Source organism: Pongo abelii, chromosome 16 (assembly GCF_028885655.2).
Source record: "Pongo abelii isolate AG06213 chromosome 16, NHGRI_mPonAbe1-v2.0_pri, whole genome shotgun sequence".
Taxonomy (NCBI): Eukaryota; Metazoa; Chordata; class Mammalia; order Primates; family Hominidae; genus Pongo; species Pongo abelii.
The window spans coordinates 20,306,533-20,324,057 of NC_072001.2; the positions used below are offsets into that span (position 1 = coordinate 20,306,533).

The 17,525-nt window shown below is 41.3% G+C and overlaps 1 protein-coding gene and 1 long non-coding RNA gene across 3 annotated transcripts in view; one reads left to right on the top strand and one right to left on the bottom strand.

Moving 5' to 3' along the window:
* The window catches only part of LOC100433424 (multiple C2 and transmembrane domain-containing protein 2-like), a 52,240-nt gene that overhangs the window by 7,584 nt on the left and 27,131 nt on the right, over positions 1–17,525 (bottom strand). The window contains exons 6-7 of one of the 2 annotated variants that reach the window (XM_063716500.1): positions 8,802–8,909; positions 7,180–7,964 (exon numbers count right to left, since the gene is read on the bottom strand). In XM_063716500.1, coding sequence (XP_063572570.1) covers positions 7,919–7,964; positions 8,802–8,909 — 154 coding nt within the window. In that variant the 3' untranslated portion in view covers positions 7,180–7,918. Of the gene's footprint in view, positions 1–7,179; positions 7,965–8,801; positions 8,910–17,525 lie in introns of those variants that run through there. The other variant, XM_054532384.2, reaches the window with a different exon arrangement.
* LOC129050406 (uncharacterized) lies at positions 1,067–12,323 on the top strand. The gene is made up of 3 exons (XR_008513997.2): positions 1,067–1,118; positions 9,832–9,956; positions 11,890–12,323. It is a non-coding gene; the product is annotated as an uncharacterized LOC129050406 (long non-coding RNA).

Here is a 17,525-nt window from a genome sequence, read left to right on the forward strand (position 1 = left end):
TCATTTAGTCATGCAGTAAATATTTGAGTGCCACCTGTAGGACAGGAACCCTTCAGGAAATATAGTTATGGAGCTACACAGGTAAAACAGCCATCCAGATGAAGCATATTTTCTAATGAGAGACAATATACAGTAAACAAGTAAATAATTGGATACGTGATAGAATTTTTGGTGGTAATAAGTGCAAAGGAGAAAAAAGAAAGAGTGAAGAGATTGGGTGTGGCAGAGGGGCTTTTTTTGTTTGTTTGTTTTGCTAGAGTGTTCTGGGAAGTGCTTTTTAAAGAGATACTTCAGCACAGACCAGAATTAAGTAAATGAAGGAACCAAGGGAAAATCTAGGAGAAGAGTAAGCAACGTCAGAAGGCCAGAATAGAGGAGAGTGAGCAGCGCAAGAGCAAATGAGCATCAAAGTGCATAGACACCAGATCCCTGCAAGCATTTGGATTTTGTTCCAAGTGGTATAGAAATTTTGCCATTAGATCTGAGTTCTACATTAAATGATCACCTTAGCTGCTGTGTGAAGAATAGGCTGCAGGGAGCCAAGAACAGAAGTAAATAAAAACCAATTAAGAAACTATTCTAATTATTCCAGGAAAGTGGTAATTACAGCTTGGTTAAGGATACGAGTGTCAGGAATAATGAAAAGTGGCAAGACTGGGAATATATATTAAAGTTAGAGCAGATGAGATTTGTTCATGGCTTCGCTATGCAGGGGTATGGGAAAGTGGAAAGAATTGTAATTTTTAAGTATTTTTGTCTCAGCAACTAGAAGCTGATGTCAACTGAGATGGGTAGGACTAAAGGAGGAGAATGTTAGTGGAAATGGATTGCTGTAATCAAGAATTTGTTTGGGAGAATATTAAGCATAAGATTAGAGATTTCAGTGGAAATTTTGAGGGAATTCAACAATGGAATACAGGGAAGGAAAGATAAATTTGGGGTGTGTTCTGTTCAGATGCATGCTATCTAACTAATACCTGTAACAGATGGAATCACTTATTAACATGAATATGAATAGCAGAAAGATCATTAACAGGAACTAAAGATTAATGTTTTCTTATGTTAGGAGGTCGGGCGGAAGAAGAAGAATAAGCCTAGCAAACTGCCTGAGAAGGAAGGTATGAAAACTTGGAGAGTATTATATCCCCCTCCTGTTCCCCTGTCTTCTTTCCTTCAAATGAAGGATAAAGACACAGGGATGTCTTTGGCCTATGGCTGTCCAGTTGCACCATCACCATTTACTGAAAAGGCTATCCTTCTATTGAGTTGCTTTTGCAACTTTGCCATGTCAAGTACTGCCAGAAAATTTAAGAGGAAAAGAATTGTCCATTAGATTTCTCAAGGTGGAGGTCACCTGCAACCTTGGCAAAAATGATTTCAGATGAGTTGTGGAGATAAAAATCTTAGAGTAGATTCAAAAGAATTAAGAGATGAGTCATATAATTTTTTCTACAAAGGAAAGTACAGTAAAAAATTGATAACTTGGATTAATACAGAGAGGTGCATATGTATGTATGTGTTTGTGCATGCACACCTGTGTGTTTTGGTGGAGACAGTATATACAGCATGCTTGTGAGGTGATTGGAATGGTGCAGGAAGACAAAAAAATGAAGATGCCAGAGAAAGGGAAACTATTATAGAAGCAAAGTGTTTGAGTGAGTGAAAGCGGATGGGATCTAGTGCACAAGCAATTATCAAAGACCTTTAATACATTGTAGCAGCAAAAGTGGCTGAGAATGTATACATACATGCACAAAAATAAATGTGGATATATATATACACACACATATATGTACATTCCTCATAACAGACTAAATAAGAAAAGCTGTATGATCTTATCAACAGACGCAGAAAAAGCTTTGAACAAAATCCAACACCACTTGTAATTAAAATATCTAAAGAAACTCACTCAACTACAAATAGATGGGAACTTCCTTAACCGAATAAAGTATGTGTATGATGTCTGTGGCTAATGTTAGAATTAATGGCAAGAGACTTAAGTATTTGCCTTCTAAGATTATTAAGAAGTCAAGGCCGGGCGCGGTGGCTCACGCCTGTATCCCAGCACTTTGGGAGGCCAAGGTGGGCAGATCACAAGGTCAGGAGTTTGAGACCAGCCTGACCAACATGGTGAAACCCCGTCTCAACTAAAAATACAAAAAATTAGCTGGGTGTGGTGGCAGGCACCTGTAATCCCAGCTACTCAGGAGGCTGAGGCAGGAGAATCCCTTGAACCCAGGAGGCAGAGATTGCAGTGAGCCGAGATCGCACCACTGCACTCCAGCCTTGGCAACAGAGTGAGTGAGACTCTGTCTCAAAAAAAAAAAAAAAAAAGAAGTCAAATATGTCCTCCCTAACTCCTCATACTTAACATCATACTGGAAGTCTTAGTCAGGGAAATAAGACAAGAAGAAAAATTACATAGATTGGAAAGAAAGAAACCAACTTTTATTCACAAATGAAATGATAGTCTATGTAGGAAATTGAAATGAATGTAACTTCTGGACTTAAGTGGATATATCAAGGTCATTAGATACATGTATAACATACAAAAGTCAATTGTTATTATATATAACAAAAAAGGACAATTAAAATTTGAAATTTACTTTAGAAAACATTTAAAACAGTATGCACATACAAAAAATGAAGTACTGAGGTATAAAGCTGAAACATTATTTTACAGTATGTGTATGCAAAATACTACAAAACACTGATGACAGAAATCAAAGAAGATCTGATTAAATGGAAATGTAGTCAATATTCCTATATTGGAGGAATCGATATTGTTAAAACGCCAATTCTTTCAAACTTGTTCTATAGATTCAACACAATCCTAATCAAAATTCAAGAAGGCTATTTTGAAGATATTGGCAAACTTACTCTAAATTTTTTATAGAAGGGCAAAAGACCAATGCAATATTAAAGAAGAACAAAGTTATAGGACTTGCACTACCTGATATTAAATACATCACAATGTTCTATAAATCTAAAGCAATCAAGACAGCATGGTATTGGTGAAAGAACAGACACACAGACCAATGGGACAGAATAGAGAGCCCAGGGACAGACTCACAAATATAGTCAACTGATATATATATATATATATATCTCACAAAGGCAATTCAATGAAGAGAAGATAGTCTTCTCAACAAGTGATGCTAAAACAATTAGACATACATACGTCCTCTCCCCTAAAAATTGAACCTAGACACACATCTTATACCTTACACAAAATTAACTCAAAATGTATTATAAATCTAAATGTGAAATACAAAGTTATACCAGTTGTGGAAGAAAACACAGGAGAAAATCTATGTGACCTTGTTAGATATTTGTACCTTGATGAAATTTTAAGTACAACCCCACGAAACAAAAAATTGATGAAAGCTTTGTTAAAAGAAAAAAAAAACCCTTTTTAGTTTGTGAAATGTTATGTCAGTTAAGGTGAAATGGCAAGTCATAGACTGAGAATGTATTTTCAAATCACAAAAGACTTGTGTTCAAAATATGCAAATGACTCTTAAAATTCAACAATAAGAAATTAAGCAAGCTAATTATAAAATGAGCAAAAACCAGTTGATCTTTGACAAAGTTGCAAAAGCAGCTCAACAGAGGAAGGATAGCCTTTTCAGTAAATGGTGATGGGGCAACTGGACATCCATAGGCCAAAAAATTGAACCTCAGCCTGAACCTCACATTTTTATAACAATTAACTAAAAAATGGATCATGCACTTAAATGCAAAACTAAAGCTGCTAAACTTCAGAAGAAATAGGAGAAAAACTTTGCATCTAGGGCTAAGTAAATAGCAGGCTAAGTAAGTAGCTCTCTTGTTTTACACCAAAAGCATGAACCATTGAAGGGAAAATGGGTAAAATGGTAAGTTGGATTCCATCAAAATTAAAAATGTTTGCTCTATGAAAGACTAGGAATAGGAATAAAAATAATTACAGACCACTAAAAATATCTGCAAGCCAATAGTCACAAAAGAACTCATGTATAAAACGTGTAACAAACTGTAAAACCTCAGCAGAAAAACAAATAATCCAATTAGAAAATGGGAAAAGGGGCCGGGCGGTGGCTCACGTCTGTAATCCCACCACTTTGGGAGGCCGAGGCGGGTGGATCACGAGGTCAGGAGATTGAGACCATCCTGGCTAACACGGTGAAACCCCGTCTCTACTAAAAATTCAAAAAATTAGCCAGGCGTAGTGGCGGGCTCCTGTAGTCCCAGCTACTCAGGAGGCTGAGGCAGGAGAATGGCATGAACCCGGGAGGCAGATCTTGCAGTGAGCCGAGATCGCGCCACTGCACTCCAGCCTGGGCCACAGAGCAAGACTCCATCTCAAAAAAAACCAAAAAACCAAAACAAACAACAACAACAAAATATATATACAGACGACAAACGACAAATCAGTATATAAAAATTTGCTAAATGTCATTTTTTTGGAAATTCAAATTAAATCAACAATGAGATACCACTAGACACCTATCAAAATTGCTAAAATCCAAAATCAGGAAAATTCCAATTGCTTTTAATAGTTAATCTGTGGGGTGCTGGAAACTCTCATGTATTGCTTGTTGGAAAGCAAAATAGTACAACCACTTAGGACAGCAGTTTGGCAGCTTCTTACAAAGTAAAAACATAGTCTCATCACATGATCCAACAATAGGGTGTTCCTAGGTATTTGCATACTGATTTGAAAACTTATGTGCGCACAAAACCTGTACACAAATGTTCATAGCAGCCATATTCATATTCACCCAAAACTGGAAGCAAATAACATGTTCTTCAATAAGTGAATGTCTAAACAAACTGCAGTACATTTCTACAATGGAATACTAGTCATTAACAAAAAGGAGCATCATGCAAAAGATGGATGAATCTCAAATGCATCTTCCTAGGTGAAATAAGGCAGTTTGAAAAACTTACGTACATAAATTGGAATGATTGATTCCATTTATATGATATTCTGGAAAAGGCAAACTGTAAAGATCATTGTTTGCCAGGGATTTGGAGGAGAAAAGAAAGATAAACGCTGGGTGCGGTGGCTCACGCCTGTAATCCCAGCACTTTGGGAGGCTGAAGCGGGTGAGTTGTCTGAGGTCGGGAATTCAAGACCAGCCTTGCCAATGTGGCAAAACCCCATCTCTACCAGAAAAAAACAAAAATTAGCCGGGCATGTGGGCACACACCTGTAGTCCCAGCTACTTGGGAGGCTGAGGCAGGAGAATCGCTTGAAACCAGGAGGCAGAGGTTGCCATGAGCCGAGATGGCACCATTGCCCTCCAGCCTGGGCGACAGGTGAAACCTGGTCTCTGTCTTTTCTTTTTTTTTTTAAGGCGGAATTTCGCTCTTGTTGCCCAGGCTGGAGTGCAGTGGCGCGGTCTCCTCTCACCGAGGCCTCAGCCTCCCAGGTTTGGGTGGTTCTCTTGCCTCAGCCTCCCGAGTGGCTGGGATTACAGGCATGAGCCATCATGCCTGGCTAATTTTGTTTTGCTGTTGTTGTTTTGATAGAAGCGGGGTTTCTCCATGTTGCTCAGGCTGGTCTCAAATTGCCGACCTCAGGTGATCTGCCCATCTCGGCCTCTCGGGGTGCTGGGATTGCAGGCGTGAGTCACCGCGCCTGGCCCACTTTATTAATCAGAAAGGAATAGATGGGCCTGGGGTGGCGGCTCACACTTGTGATCCCAGGACTTTGGACAGCGGAGCGCGGTGGGTCACTGGAGCCTAGGAGTTCCAGACTGGCCTGGGCAACATGGTGAAACCGGTCTCTCTCTCTCTCTTTTTCTTTTTCTTAGGGTGGAATTTTGCTCTTGTTGCCCAGGCTGGAATGCAGTGACCCGGTCTCGGCCCGCCGTGGCCTCTGCCTCCCAGGTTTGGGTGGTTCTCCTGATTCAGCCTCCCGAGTGGCTGGGATTGCAGGCCTGAGCCATAATGCCAGGCTAATTTTTTTTTTTTTTTTTGGGTAGAGACGGGGTTTCTCCATGTTGGTCCGGCTGGCCTGGAACCCCCGACCTCGGGTGATCCGCCCGCCTAGGCCTCCTGGGGTGCTGGGATTGCAGGCGTGCCCTGGGATTGCAGGGCAGAATTTCGCTCTTGTTGCCCAGGCTGGAATGCAATGGTGCAGTCTCGGCCCGCAGTAGCCTCCCTCTCCCGGGTTTGGGTGGTTCTCCTGACTCAGCCTCCCTAGTGGCTGGGATTGCAGGTGTGAGATATAATGCCCGGCTAATTTTTGGTTGTTGTTTTTGTTTTTGGGTAGACACGGAGTTTCTCAATGTTGGTACGGCTGGTCTGGAGCTCCCGACCTCGGGTGATCCACCCGCCTAGGCCTCCCGGGGTACTAGGATGGCAGGTGTGAGCCACCGCACCCGGCCCACTTTATTAATCAGAAAGGAATAGATCGGCCTGGCGTGGTGGCTTAACCTTGTAGTCTCAGGACCTTGCACGGCCGAGCGCGATGGATCACTGGCGCCTAGGAGTTCCAGACTGGCCTGGGAAATATGGTGAAACCAGTCTCTCTTTTTTTTTTCTTAGGGCGGAATTTCGCTCTTGTTGCCCAGGCTGGAATGCAGTGGCACGGTCTCGGCCCGCCGTAGCCTCCCTCTCCCGGGTTTGGGTGGTTCTCCTCCCTCAGCCTCCCGAGTGGCTGGGATTGCAGGTGTGAGCCATAATGCCCGGCTGATTTTTTTGGGGGGGAGGGTAGAGACGAGGTTTCTCCATGTTGGTCCGGCTTGCCTGGAGCTCCCCACCTCGGGTGATCTGCCCGCCTAGGCCTCCCGGGGTGCTGGGATTGCAGGTTTGAGCCACCGCGCCCGGCCCACTTTATTAATCAGAAAGGAATAGATCGGCCTGACGTGGTGGCTCACGCTTGTGATCCGAAGCCTTTGGACAGCCGAGCGCGGTGGATCACTGGAGCCTAGGAGTTGCAGACTGGCCTGTGCAACATGGTGAAACCGGTCTCTCTCTCTTTTTTTTTTTTTCGGGCGGAATTTCACTCGTTTCCCAGGCTGGAATGCAGTGGCGCGGTCTCGGCCGGCTGTGGCCTCCGCCTCCTGGGTTTGGATGGTTCTACTGCCTCAGCCTCCCGAGTGGCTGGGATTGCATTTGTGAGCCATAATGCCCGCCTGAGTTTTTATTTATTTATTTATTTATTTATTTATTTATTTATTTGTTTTTTGGGTAGAGACGGGCTTTCTCCATGTTGGTCCGGCTGGCCTGGAGCTCCCGACCTCGGGTGATCCGCCTGCCTAGGCCTCCCAGGCTGCTGGGATTGCAGGCGTGAGCCACCGCGCGGGGCCCACTTTATTAATCAGAAAGGAATAGATCGGCCTGGCATGGTGGCTCACGCTTATAGTTTCAGGACCTTGGACGGTCGAGCGCCAGGGATCACTTGATCCTAGGAGTTCCAGACCGGCCTGGGCAACATGGTGAAACCCGATTTCTTTATTTTTATGTTGTTTTATTTTTTGTTTTTTTGTTTTTCTGTTTTTTTGTTTTGTTTTGTTTTTTGTTTTGAGACGAAGTTTCACTCTTGTTGCCCTGGCTGGAGTGCAATGGTGTGATTTCGGCTTACTGCAACCTCCGCCTCTAGGTTTAGGGGACTCTCCTGCCTCAGTCTCCCTAGTGGCTGGGATTACAGGCATGTGCCACCATGCCTGACTAATTTTGTATTTTTAGTAGAGATGGGGTTTCTGCATGTTGGTCAGGCTGATCTGGAGCTTCCGACCTCAGTGATCCACCTGCCTCGGCCTCCCAAAGTGCTAAAACTGCAGGCCTGATTCACCACCGAAACCGGGCCTCTAAACTGAAAAACAAAACAAAAACCACAAAGATCAGGCGGGCGTGGTGGGCCCCGCGGGTAGTCCCAGCTACCCTGAAGGCTGATGCTAGAGCCCGAGGTGGAGGTGGCAGTGAGCTATGATGGCGCTGCTGCACTCCAGACTGGGCCACAGAGAGGGACTCTGTCTCAAGAAAACACAAAGGAGAAAAAAAAATGTAAATAAAATTGCTAAATAAAGGAACAGCTTGACAGTTATTATTGAGAAAATAGAAGCAAAGGTTAGCAGACACCAGTGTTCACTTAGTGGGAACTGCAGGTGTTCCCTGGACAGGAGGCTCCTACTTTTCCAAAAGAAATCTGTTACTACCAATTAAAAAAATACACTGTAGGTTTGTTACAATATACAAATAGCTAAACTTCATATAGCCAGGACCATATTCTAGCACTGCTCTAAGCCTTTTCCTGCTCTGAAATAGCTATTGTTGTTACCTCCATTGTAGAGAAAACAGATCCCAGAAGTGGTTGTGGAAGGACCAAAGAAACTGACTATGAAATTGACTTTTTGTAAGTTTCCGACTTAAAGGTTCTTCCTGCTCTGCTCCTTACATTGCCACATTTTAGTTAGGTTCTCACTTGATCCTGAGAAATTCTGCAAAGGTATCACAACATTGCAAACATGAATGGCTGGTAAAGTTATTTGTGAACTTCTATTAAAAGTTCTATTTACACACACAGGCTAAGCAGGAGTCTGCTTCTTTGAGGATGTCAACATTCCCCAAAGGCTTGCTAAAAGCTAAAAATTCAGAATACCTATTTGGCTTTTAAAATAGCAAGACCAACTCTAATTCTACTGTCACCTTTTCACTAATGCATTAAACCCTAAGTCTGATGTCTTGCTTTATAACGTACAACAAAACTTGGGACAAAAATCTCTTTTGATGCAGTTTTTCAATTCAAAGCTTTGTTTTCAAAGAGAAGGTGGGAGGAGGGAGCATGTACAATAAGGCACAACACTCACCTATGGCTGGGTAATCTGCTTTCTTTCGCTGTCCCCAGACAGCTGTCCAGCAGCAGCTCCAGGCAGTTGGCTTGCTTCAGAGGGGGTGTGGAGATATCCACTTTACACCTAGGAAAGTTTCAGGAATCAGAGAAATAAAAGTGATTAACTCAAGGCCACTGTGGTACCTCCAAAGCACGTGGCTTTGATTTCATCATCCCCGAAAACTCACTCTGTCTGGTCTTAGGTTTATTGAGCAGTGAAGGTTGCCCCAACTCATAATGCTCCCTCCTAGCCTAACACACTCTAAAATTAAGGAGAGGGAGAGGCCCAGAAAATCAAAAAGAAGGCAGCGTCGGCAGATGGAAAATGAAAAGAGAGGAGTATGGTCTTTGCCAAATAAGGTCTGCAGAAAGGTGAGATCAAAAATTAGGGAGAAAAAAGTTTGAAAGTTTAAGCCTTATGAGTGAGCATGCTGTGTGGCTTCCCTGGGCTGTGTCTTTTATGAGTAAAAAGAATAAAGGATCATGGTTCAAAACATAAAGGAAAAAAAAAAGATAAGAGAAAGGCAAATGGGAGAGGGTTAATGGAGAAACCATTTTCTTCCTGATTAATGCCAACTGGCGAATTTTTATTTTAAAAAACATGTTAAGGTGTTTTCCTAATAGGCACAGCTCCCCAGGGCTCCCCAGGTGGGTTTCTTTCGGACAAATGGAGCATGAAGTGCTGCTGATTGATCCCATTTCAGCAGCACTGCCAGGAAAGGCTGTGCCCATCTGCTATAAATTGCATGTTTTCTGCCTCTTAACACCCAGTGTTCTGGGGATGTTGAAAACCTCAAACACATTTAAATACAGAAACAAACATCAAAAGGGGGACTGAGGTGCTAAGCCATTTATTTGCCTTAACACTGACAACGCTGGGTTTGCCTGGACCACACCTGCTCTGTTTATGTATGCGGGTGGGTGAAGTAGGTGGGATTGGGTAAAGTGGAGCATGGTATTCCCAGAAGTCATTTTTTCACATTCTCCTTTACCCTCTATAATTATAGAATAAGATGAATATTCAAGACTTCAGAAAAGGATGGAAGCACTGCTCCCCAGAATGAACAATAAGGACAGATTCTTACCCTAAGCCATCAATGGACTTTGTACATCTGCAGTTAATTACAAATAGGTAAACTTACATACTATATAAAGCAATGGCAATTTTGAGCCACATGGCTAAGTGAACAAAAACTTCATGAAATTTGAGAGAAAGCTTGCAATCACTTTCCCAAATAAATATTACATTAAAAGACTCTACTAGACTTGATTACAAGATTTTAAAATATTTTACATACCAATGTGTCCATATAATTAATTATAAGTGGGCATTTATTTCCTATTTACCAAAAGTGACCCAAATTACAGGAGAGAGTGGCCATTAGAGCTTTTGCATGTAATCCATTCATCAAATATTTCTATGGGAGACAGATTACAAAAAAATGTATTTTTAAATAACCCTCTGATTTGAATCAGAACAGTTTTTCTGTATCAGTAAGGAAGCTTTTAAAGTTAAACTGTATTACTATCTGTAAAAAAGAGGTTATTAAATATTTTTATTTCATAAGCATGATGTAAGTGGGAAATCAAATTTGCTTGGAAAGAAAGAAATATCAAGTGCTTTAAGCCATTTATTTCTAGAAAAGTAAGTCCCCACAAATTCTTAACCAATATTGCAGTAGTATTTCTACCTAGGAATACTTTGCTAAGCATTATTTTACACTATTATATACACTTTCATTTAATAAAGCTCTTTCTTATAGAAAGGTAAATAATCCAAATTTGTAGAAATGTTCTCTGCTAGTCATGTTGTTACAAATTAGCAATAGCCTATTGATGGCACATTCTTTTTAATACCATTAATAATGGCAATTTATTTTTGTCTTTTAAACGTTTGCCTTCGTTGTTGGGATGGTGGTTTTGTTGGTTCTTTGCGCAGCCAAAATTTATTTAGATACAAGTGATCTGACAGCTAATATTGTTTGAGGGTCAAAAATAATACATAAGTAAGCACTAATAAAATTTTTCTTGGATAATTAAAAATGAACCTGATATTAATTCTAGAGTAATCTAATAATGTTGTGAGCAGTATTACCATAAGTACAATAACTGTGAAAATTTTCCTAGTGACTGCTTAAGTGCTCAACTTATTGGAACAGAGTAGTTTGTCATTTTAAGTAAAAGCTGAACCACATACCCGATGAAATGCAAAGTAAATATTGGGTTTCTTCTTAAAATTACACATTTTCACCAACTTTTCACTCATTTCTGTCTACTATGAATGTTTTACACTTACGTCATTTAAAAAAAATTAGTCCCTTCACTAGAATGAACACTTTCATGCAAAATAGCCATTTTTAGTTTAGATATTAGAGTCCTATAAGCAACAGGCTGAAGATTTAGGCATCAGCTTAATGGATTCTACATTCTTTGATAACTAATGACTGAATCCAGCCAAATATTTACTTGTACTTTCTCAGTGACTAGAAAGAACAAGTTAAACTGATATATTAGCATCATGTCAATCAAAATTAAAACTTAGTCTTTCTGCACATGGGTTATGACCCAGCCTCTTAGAGGTCCTGACCCACCGCATGAACTGCTATCTTAAGAATTAATTTAAAGCTACCCAAGTAGCCCCCCTTTAATGATGACTTTTTATGAACATTCTCTAACTCTTCTACACACCTTGTGTCCCCATTTATTCCCACATTCTGGAAGAAGGAGGAAAGGTGAGCGAAAGAAAACAATGTATTTCATACAAAACCTACTTCAGGCCTCATATTTAACCTATTTCAACTCCAGCTCACATTGCTTCAGTTTTGTCATAAAGTTTGAAGGAGAACCAGAAGCTCCGGACATTAGCCAGAGACTAGGAGAATTATTTTCATTCACCCCAACCTAGTAAGAGGTTACTGCATTATCAGAAAAGTGGCCGAATTTTTTTTAACAAAAATACTTTTTTCCCTCAAATTGCAAATACTGTTAACCAGAATACTCATCCAACCTTCCAAAAGAGAAATATCAAATGAATAAAATGGCTTTTTGTGTTTTTTTTTTCTTAGGTTCAAAGACAAATGGACTAAAATCTAAAGACTTTAAGATGTAAACATTCTATAATACATTCATCAAAGACATCTGCAATATGAAAACTCTCAAAAGAAGAATCTAGGCTGCTTCTTTTTCATTAGTGTACTGGATTCTCCTCTGAAAAAATACTCAGTAACTTGGTTGATCACTTAGGTCTTTCTAGTCACTGCTGAAGACCAGTAAAATCTTGCTCTCTTCTGTCCTCTCTTTGGCTACGTCTTATTGGCAGGGTACAGGATTAGCCTTTCCTTGTGACGGGCAGGTGTGAGGGGCCAATAAGTAAATATTTTTGGTTTGTGGCCATAAGGTTTCTGTAGCAACTACTAAAATCAGCCCTTGTCCCATTAAAGCAGTAATAGATAATGTAAACAAATGAACAAGACTTTTTTCCAGAAAAACTTTATTTACAAAAACAGGCAGCCATATGGATTTCACCTATAAGCCCTGGTTTGCTGACCCCTGAGTTACAGAAATATTTGTAATTTAGTGGTGGTGACTTACACTTCTTTTTTTTTTTTTTACTGCAAATTTTTTAACTCACGGCAGCCCAAGAGACTCTGGTCAAAATATCCAATGATCTGTTATTAATAAAAAATGGATAAAGCAATAAAACCTATAAAAATTGTTCTCTTCTGTCTGATAGAAACAATATGGAAAACACACACTCAGGGCATCTATATAAGGAATTCAATTAATGAGCATGAACCGATTAGGTCTGCTCCAGTGGCATCACGAATGACTTCACACACAAGGGGACTAAATGTCTTTAGACAGTGATTCAGAAGGTGCAACACACCAGCCCTTAGGTGACCAGGAAATTTTTATTCCAACGTCAGCTTTTTAAAAATGCAATCAATAGGAGCTCCACTGCAACAAGATTTACATTATGGAAATCAAAAGAGCCAAGTCACTGCTGTGTTAGTGCCTAGAAAGGAACTCCCATTGTTCATCTGCAAGACATGGAATCCAATGGCCTTGTGCTGTCACCCCTGCCCTCCTCTCTAGCCTTATCATGTGACACCATTGATCTTTTCACCTCATCAAGGTTCTCAGAGGGAATGTACTCTCTCTCCTTTCCAGGCCTTTGCCTATGTTGTGCTGTCTTCCTGGAAAGCTCTTCTTCCTGTCTCCTCCTTAACTACTATTCCTACAGCGGTCTCAGCTTAGACCGCTGTTCTCCAAGGAAGCCTCCTTTTTCATTCCAAGCCCAAACTGGTATCCATGATGCCAGGACCCCACAGCCCTCATTCCACCTACTGCCACTGCCTCCTTACTTGTAGTAGCCCAAGACCCATTAGTGCCCAAGGACAGCACCCTTTTCTGTATCGTTGACCACTGAATCCTCAAGTACGTTGCCTTCTGCCCAACACACGATGTGCTCTAGATTTGAATAAATTGAATGCACAAAAGAATGAATGTCAGCGCTGTAACAAAACTCATAAAGTCAAAAACTCCAAAGCATAGTGTTTTCTGTGAACTAGCTAAATCTTTTGTAGCCTCTGTTTCTTCCCCTATGTAGGAAAGGAATTGAAATAAATGTATTTATTAGGTGCCTCCCATATTTAAAATGCCATTGTTCTACTCACCTGAAGAAAACAGACTAAATTACTTTTTTTTCCCTTTCCTGCAATAGGCGTATATTAAAGCCACCCTCTCTAGCCCACAGGCAGTTCATGTGCTGATTTAGCATTGTTTCTGACCTCCCGTTCTTGTCTTTCTCCATTAATCCCACAGCATTTTAATGTTTTCATTCAACACATAATTTTAACATATCAGTCAGACAAACCTGCTCAAGTTTTATTTGCCATGATAGCTTTTAACCTCTTATTCATTACCATAATTCTATGTTTTATATTACAGACTCGTCAGCTTTTAACTTAAAGGCAAGGGGCAGGAAAGAGTGCTAGAGTTTTAAAAGCTGTAAACCTCAGAGGCTAAGGAAGCCGGGGAAGAGGAGAAAAATGGTGAATGTGTCAAGCCCGGCTGTAAAAGCAGATCAACGACATGGGGTGCAATTTGTCTAGAGAAATACTCCAGCCCAGATTTTTCACTGCCTCAGAGCCACCAATAAACTTGTAGAATATCAGAGCCACTTATCCAGGACCATCTGGGACTGAGGAGGGACTCTGAGGCCGGCTGATCCAAATGGGCTTGTGGGTTCCCATTCTCCACCTTTCCGAACTAAATTAAGTCTAGAATATTCTATAATGAGTTAATCTCTGGAATCACCTTGAAATATAAAATATACTTTAAGAAATTGATATGATTACTTTGAAATGGCTCAAAATGGAATAATCTATATTACTGTATATTCATGTTCTTGACATTTTAAAAGTTGGAGCCAGTTAAACTTAGCTTTATGTCTTACTCTCCCCTAAAAGCTCACCGTTCCTATCTAAGGTCAGATACTTTTTTGCTTGTTTTACCCATGAAAAAACACTGGAGTCGGTAGGCAACACAGTTTCAGGGGATGATGGACCGCAGCACCTTCATCTCACCAACCCCAGTGTTTTTAGGAGTTACTTGTGGCTCAGGGGGCACTGCAGGCAGGTGGACTATGGAACAAGGGGAAGTCAGCAAGTTCCACATGACTCAGGAGAGCCTGGAGGAGGGGCCTACAGGGCAGGTCCATGTTTTAACCATCACCAAGCTAACAACCTACCCATGCCAATGTGATTTGTCTACACATAAGCAGCCACTACACCAACCTTGTCATACATGGCTACACAACTTCAGTATTGTTCAGGCTGACCTACAATGCCCAACCCTTCCATTAATGGATGTCCCTCCTACCATGTCCTTGACAATGGTCACTGCTCACTTTTACCAAAAAATACCAAAAAATTCTATGCTGTTTTGGAGAAAAAAAAATACATTGAATCTTACTAGTCATATCTTATTTTCTTAAATTGCATAATTTGAGTTGCCAAGGTGTAAGGACCTACAGTTTACATGCAGAAAAATCTCAAAATTAATAATTAATACCTACCATCAGAGTGAGCAAGGGAATAAACAATGTCAAGTAGATGTTGTTACTGTTTGCCATGATGACCCTGCCAGTTGGCCAGTGAGCCCATTATACAGATACAGAGTCATACTCCACAGGGAATGCACTGTCCAAGTCCCACAGTTAGCAGACAGTGTGTTATCAGGAAGCTCAGGATGTGTGACCCCAGAGCTGATGTTCCTTCTCTCCCACTGAACGGCCTACACAGCTTCCCCGAAGAGAATTTCCCCAGACAGTCCATCTAGATTTTTAACTCTAATGCTCAATTATTAACATCAAGGTTTTATCCAAAAATAAAGCATGAGACAGGCCTTGGAGAGGAGACAGTTAAGATACATTTGCACCAGACACAAAAAGCTTTTTCCCAACAGTTGGAAAATAAAATAGCTGGGCCTTACAATGAACATCACAAAGAAAAGCAAATGTGTTAAAAAAAAAAAAAACCCTTGAAATATTTAAACAATAGCCACGAAGAAGGAACCATAAGTAGCAAGTCAGTGATGTCCATATGCTAGCACAATCTTTCAGGCTGAGAAGCAGTCGACATTTTATTGTACATTTCTCCCACCTGCAAGTTTGCTGCAGGGTAAAGCCGTAGAGCCAGCTCCCAAAAGATACTTTTGTTATCTATTGTACTACAGGAGAGGAGAAAGGAAAAGGATACAAAAAAAATTCTTTAAAATTCATGAAGAGGAAGAACAGAATGACCACTAAGACAGGTATACCTCTCGGTTACAAACAGGAAATAGCTAAATAATAAATGAATACCCAAATGACGAAACATGGATTACAAGGGACATCTTAAATTACATTTTTTGTCTCTGTGGAGAAACGCAACACTCATTTGGAAAAGCGTTTCCTATTACATGAAGGAAGCGTGATAGCACAGTGACTTGTGAAATGCAGGGGCATTATTCTTTGCACCTACTACAACAACACACTGGCCATTCATCACAGGAGGCCCCTATTCCCACTGTTCAGATAACACTTTGGGACACAGAGTTCTCTGCATTTCATTTGTGTAACTGATCTTTGCTCTTTGGGCTAGCACAAAATTTCAAATCCTATGACCATCCGTATTGGCAGGGTCCTGGTATATCACGGTATATCACAGCAGTGACAACATTAGAGATACTGGGATGTACCTGAGCCTGAGCTATCTCAGTTACCCTGTATGAGTAGAGAACTGAGAGACAAGGTCAGAGCAGTAATCCGACAGGCCATGTATGTGAAAGACTGGACCACAGGAAGTGAGTTTGCTTGTAAATGCAAACCTGGCTGGGAGATGGCCAGGGAAGAAATGATTGCAATCTAACAGATAAGCATAGAATTGAGATGTGCAGATAGTGCAAAGTAACGCAACCAGAGATGTGGTGGTTGAAGTGAGAGGTCTTAAGTGGGAGCAGTGCCGGTCCCCTAGGGGTGTTTGGACACATGTTAAGGAACAAAGGCATGCTGTGTGTGCATACATATGATTGTGTGTTTCCCACAAAGTAATCAAGGAAAGTGACCGGTATCAGGTAGCTGAGAGCCAGGTTTGCTAAACATCCTGCAACATGCCAGACAGTCCCATGCAACAGGGTACCCATATTGAGAGACACTGGAGCAACATTCCACAGGTACTGAACTCCCCACGCATCTATCTCAGGATACTGAGGTGGCAATGACAACAAGCAGTCAGACACTGTATTAAGCATTTTACTGAGAAAAAGCCCTGCACAGGTATTCGGTTAGCTGGGTCTCAACCTGTTTATGCCTCTAAACACCTTGCTGATGAAACAAACATTTCACCTCCTTGGGCCTCTGCATTTCCTCGTCTGTTAAATGAAGGGGTTTTTACTAGATGAGTGGTTTTCAATCTTTAGTTTTCAGCAACAAAACCCTTTCTTCAAATGGAATCTCAATATAGAGCACAGGCAAAAGCTGAGATGCTCTGGCCACAGAGGAGAGATGTCAAGAGGCCCTCCCATTCCTCAAGGGGTGACCCTAAGGCATCTCCCTGAACCCAAGATCCAGCTTTGAAAAAGACACCCCATAGTGGTTGGGATCCCTTTCAACATCTGTGTTCTAATTTTTTTTTTTTTTTTTTTGACACAGAGTCTTGCTCTGTCGCCCAGGCTGGAGTGCAGTGGCACGATCTCAGCTCACTGCAAGCTCTGCCTCCTGGGTTCACATCATTCTCCTGCCTCAGCCTCCCGAGTAGCTGGGACTACAGGCACCCACCACCATGCCCAGCAAACCAGGATGGTCTCGATCTTCCGACCTTGTGATCCATCTGCCTTGGCCTCCCAAAGTGCTAGGATTACAGGTGTGAGCCACCACGCCTGGCCTGTGTTCTAAATTTAAGATCTGTGTACAAATAGTATGCATACAGATGAACACAAGGCAAGTGATTTGATGGAGAAAACTACTTGGTCTTTGAAAACACAAAATCCTGACTCTGGACCTCATGATTAAGTCCAAGGCCAAGTCATGTGTAAACTTCTGAAGCTCCATTTCATCATCTGTAGAATGAGCATGACACCAGTAATTCAAAGGGCTTTTCTGAAGCTCAGAGATGGTCTGTGCTTCTACCAGCATCACCTTTTTGCTTACTGTATGCTG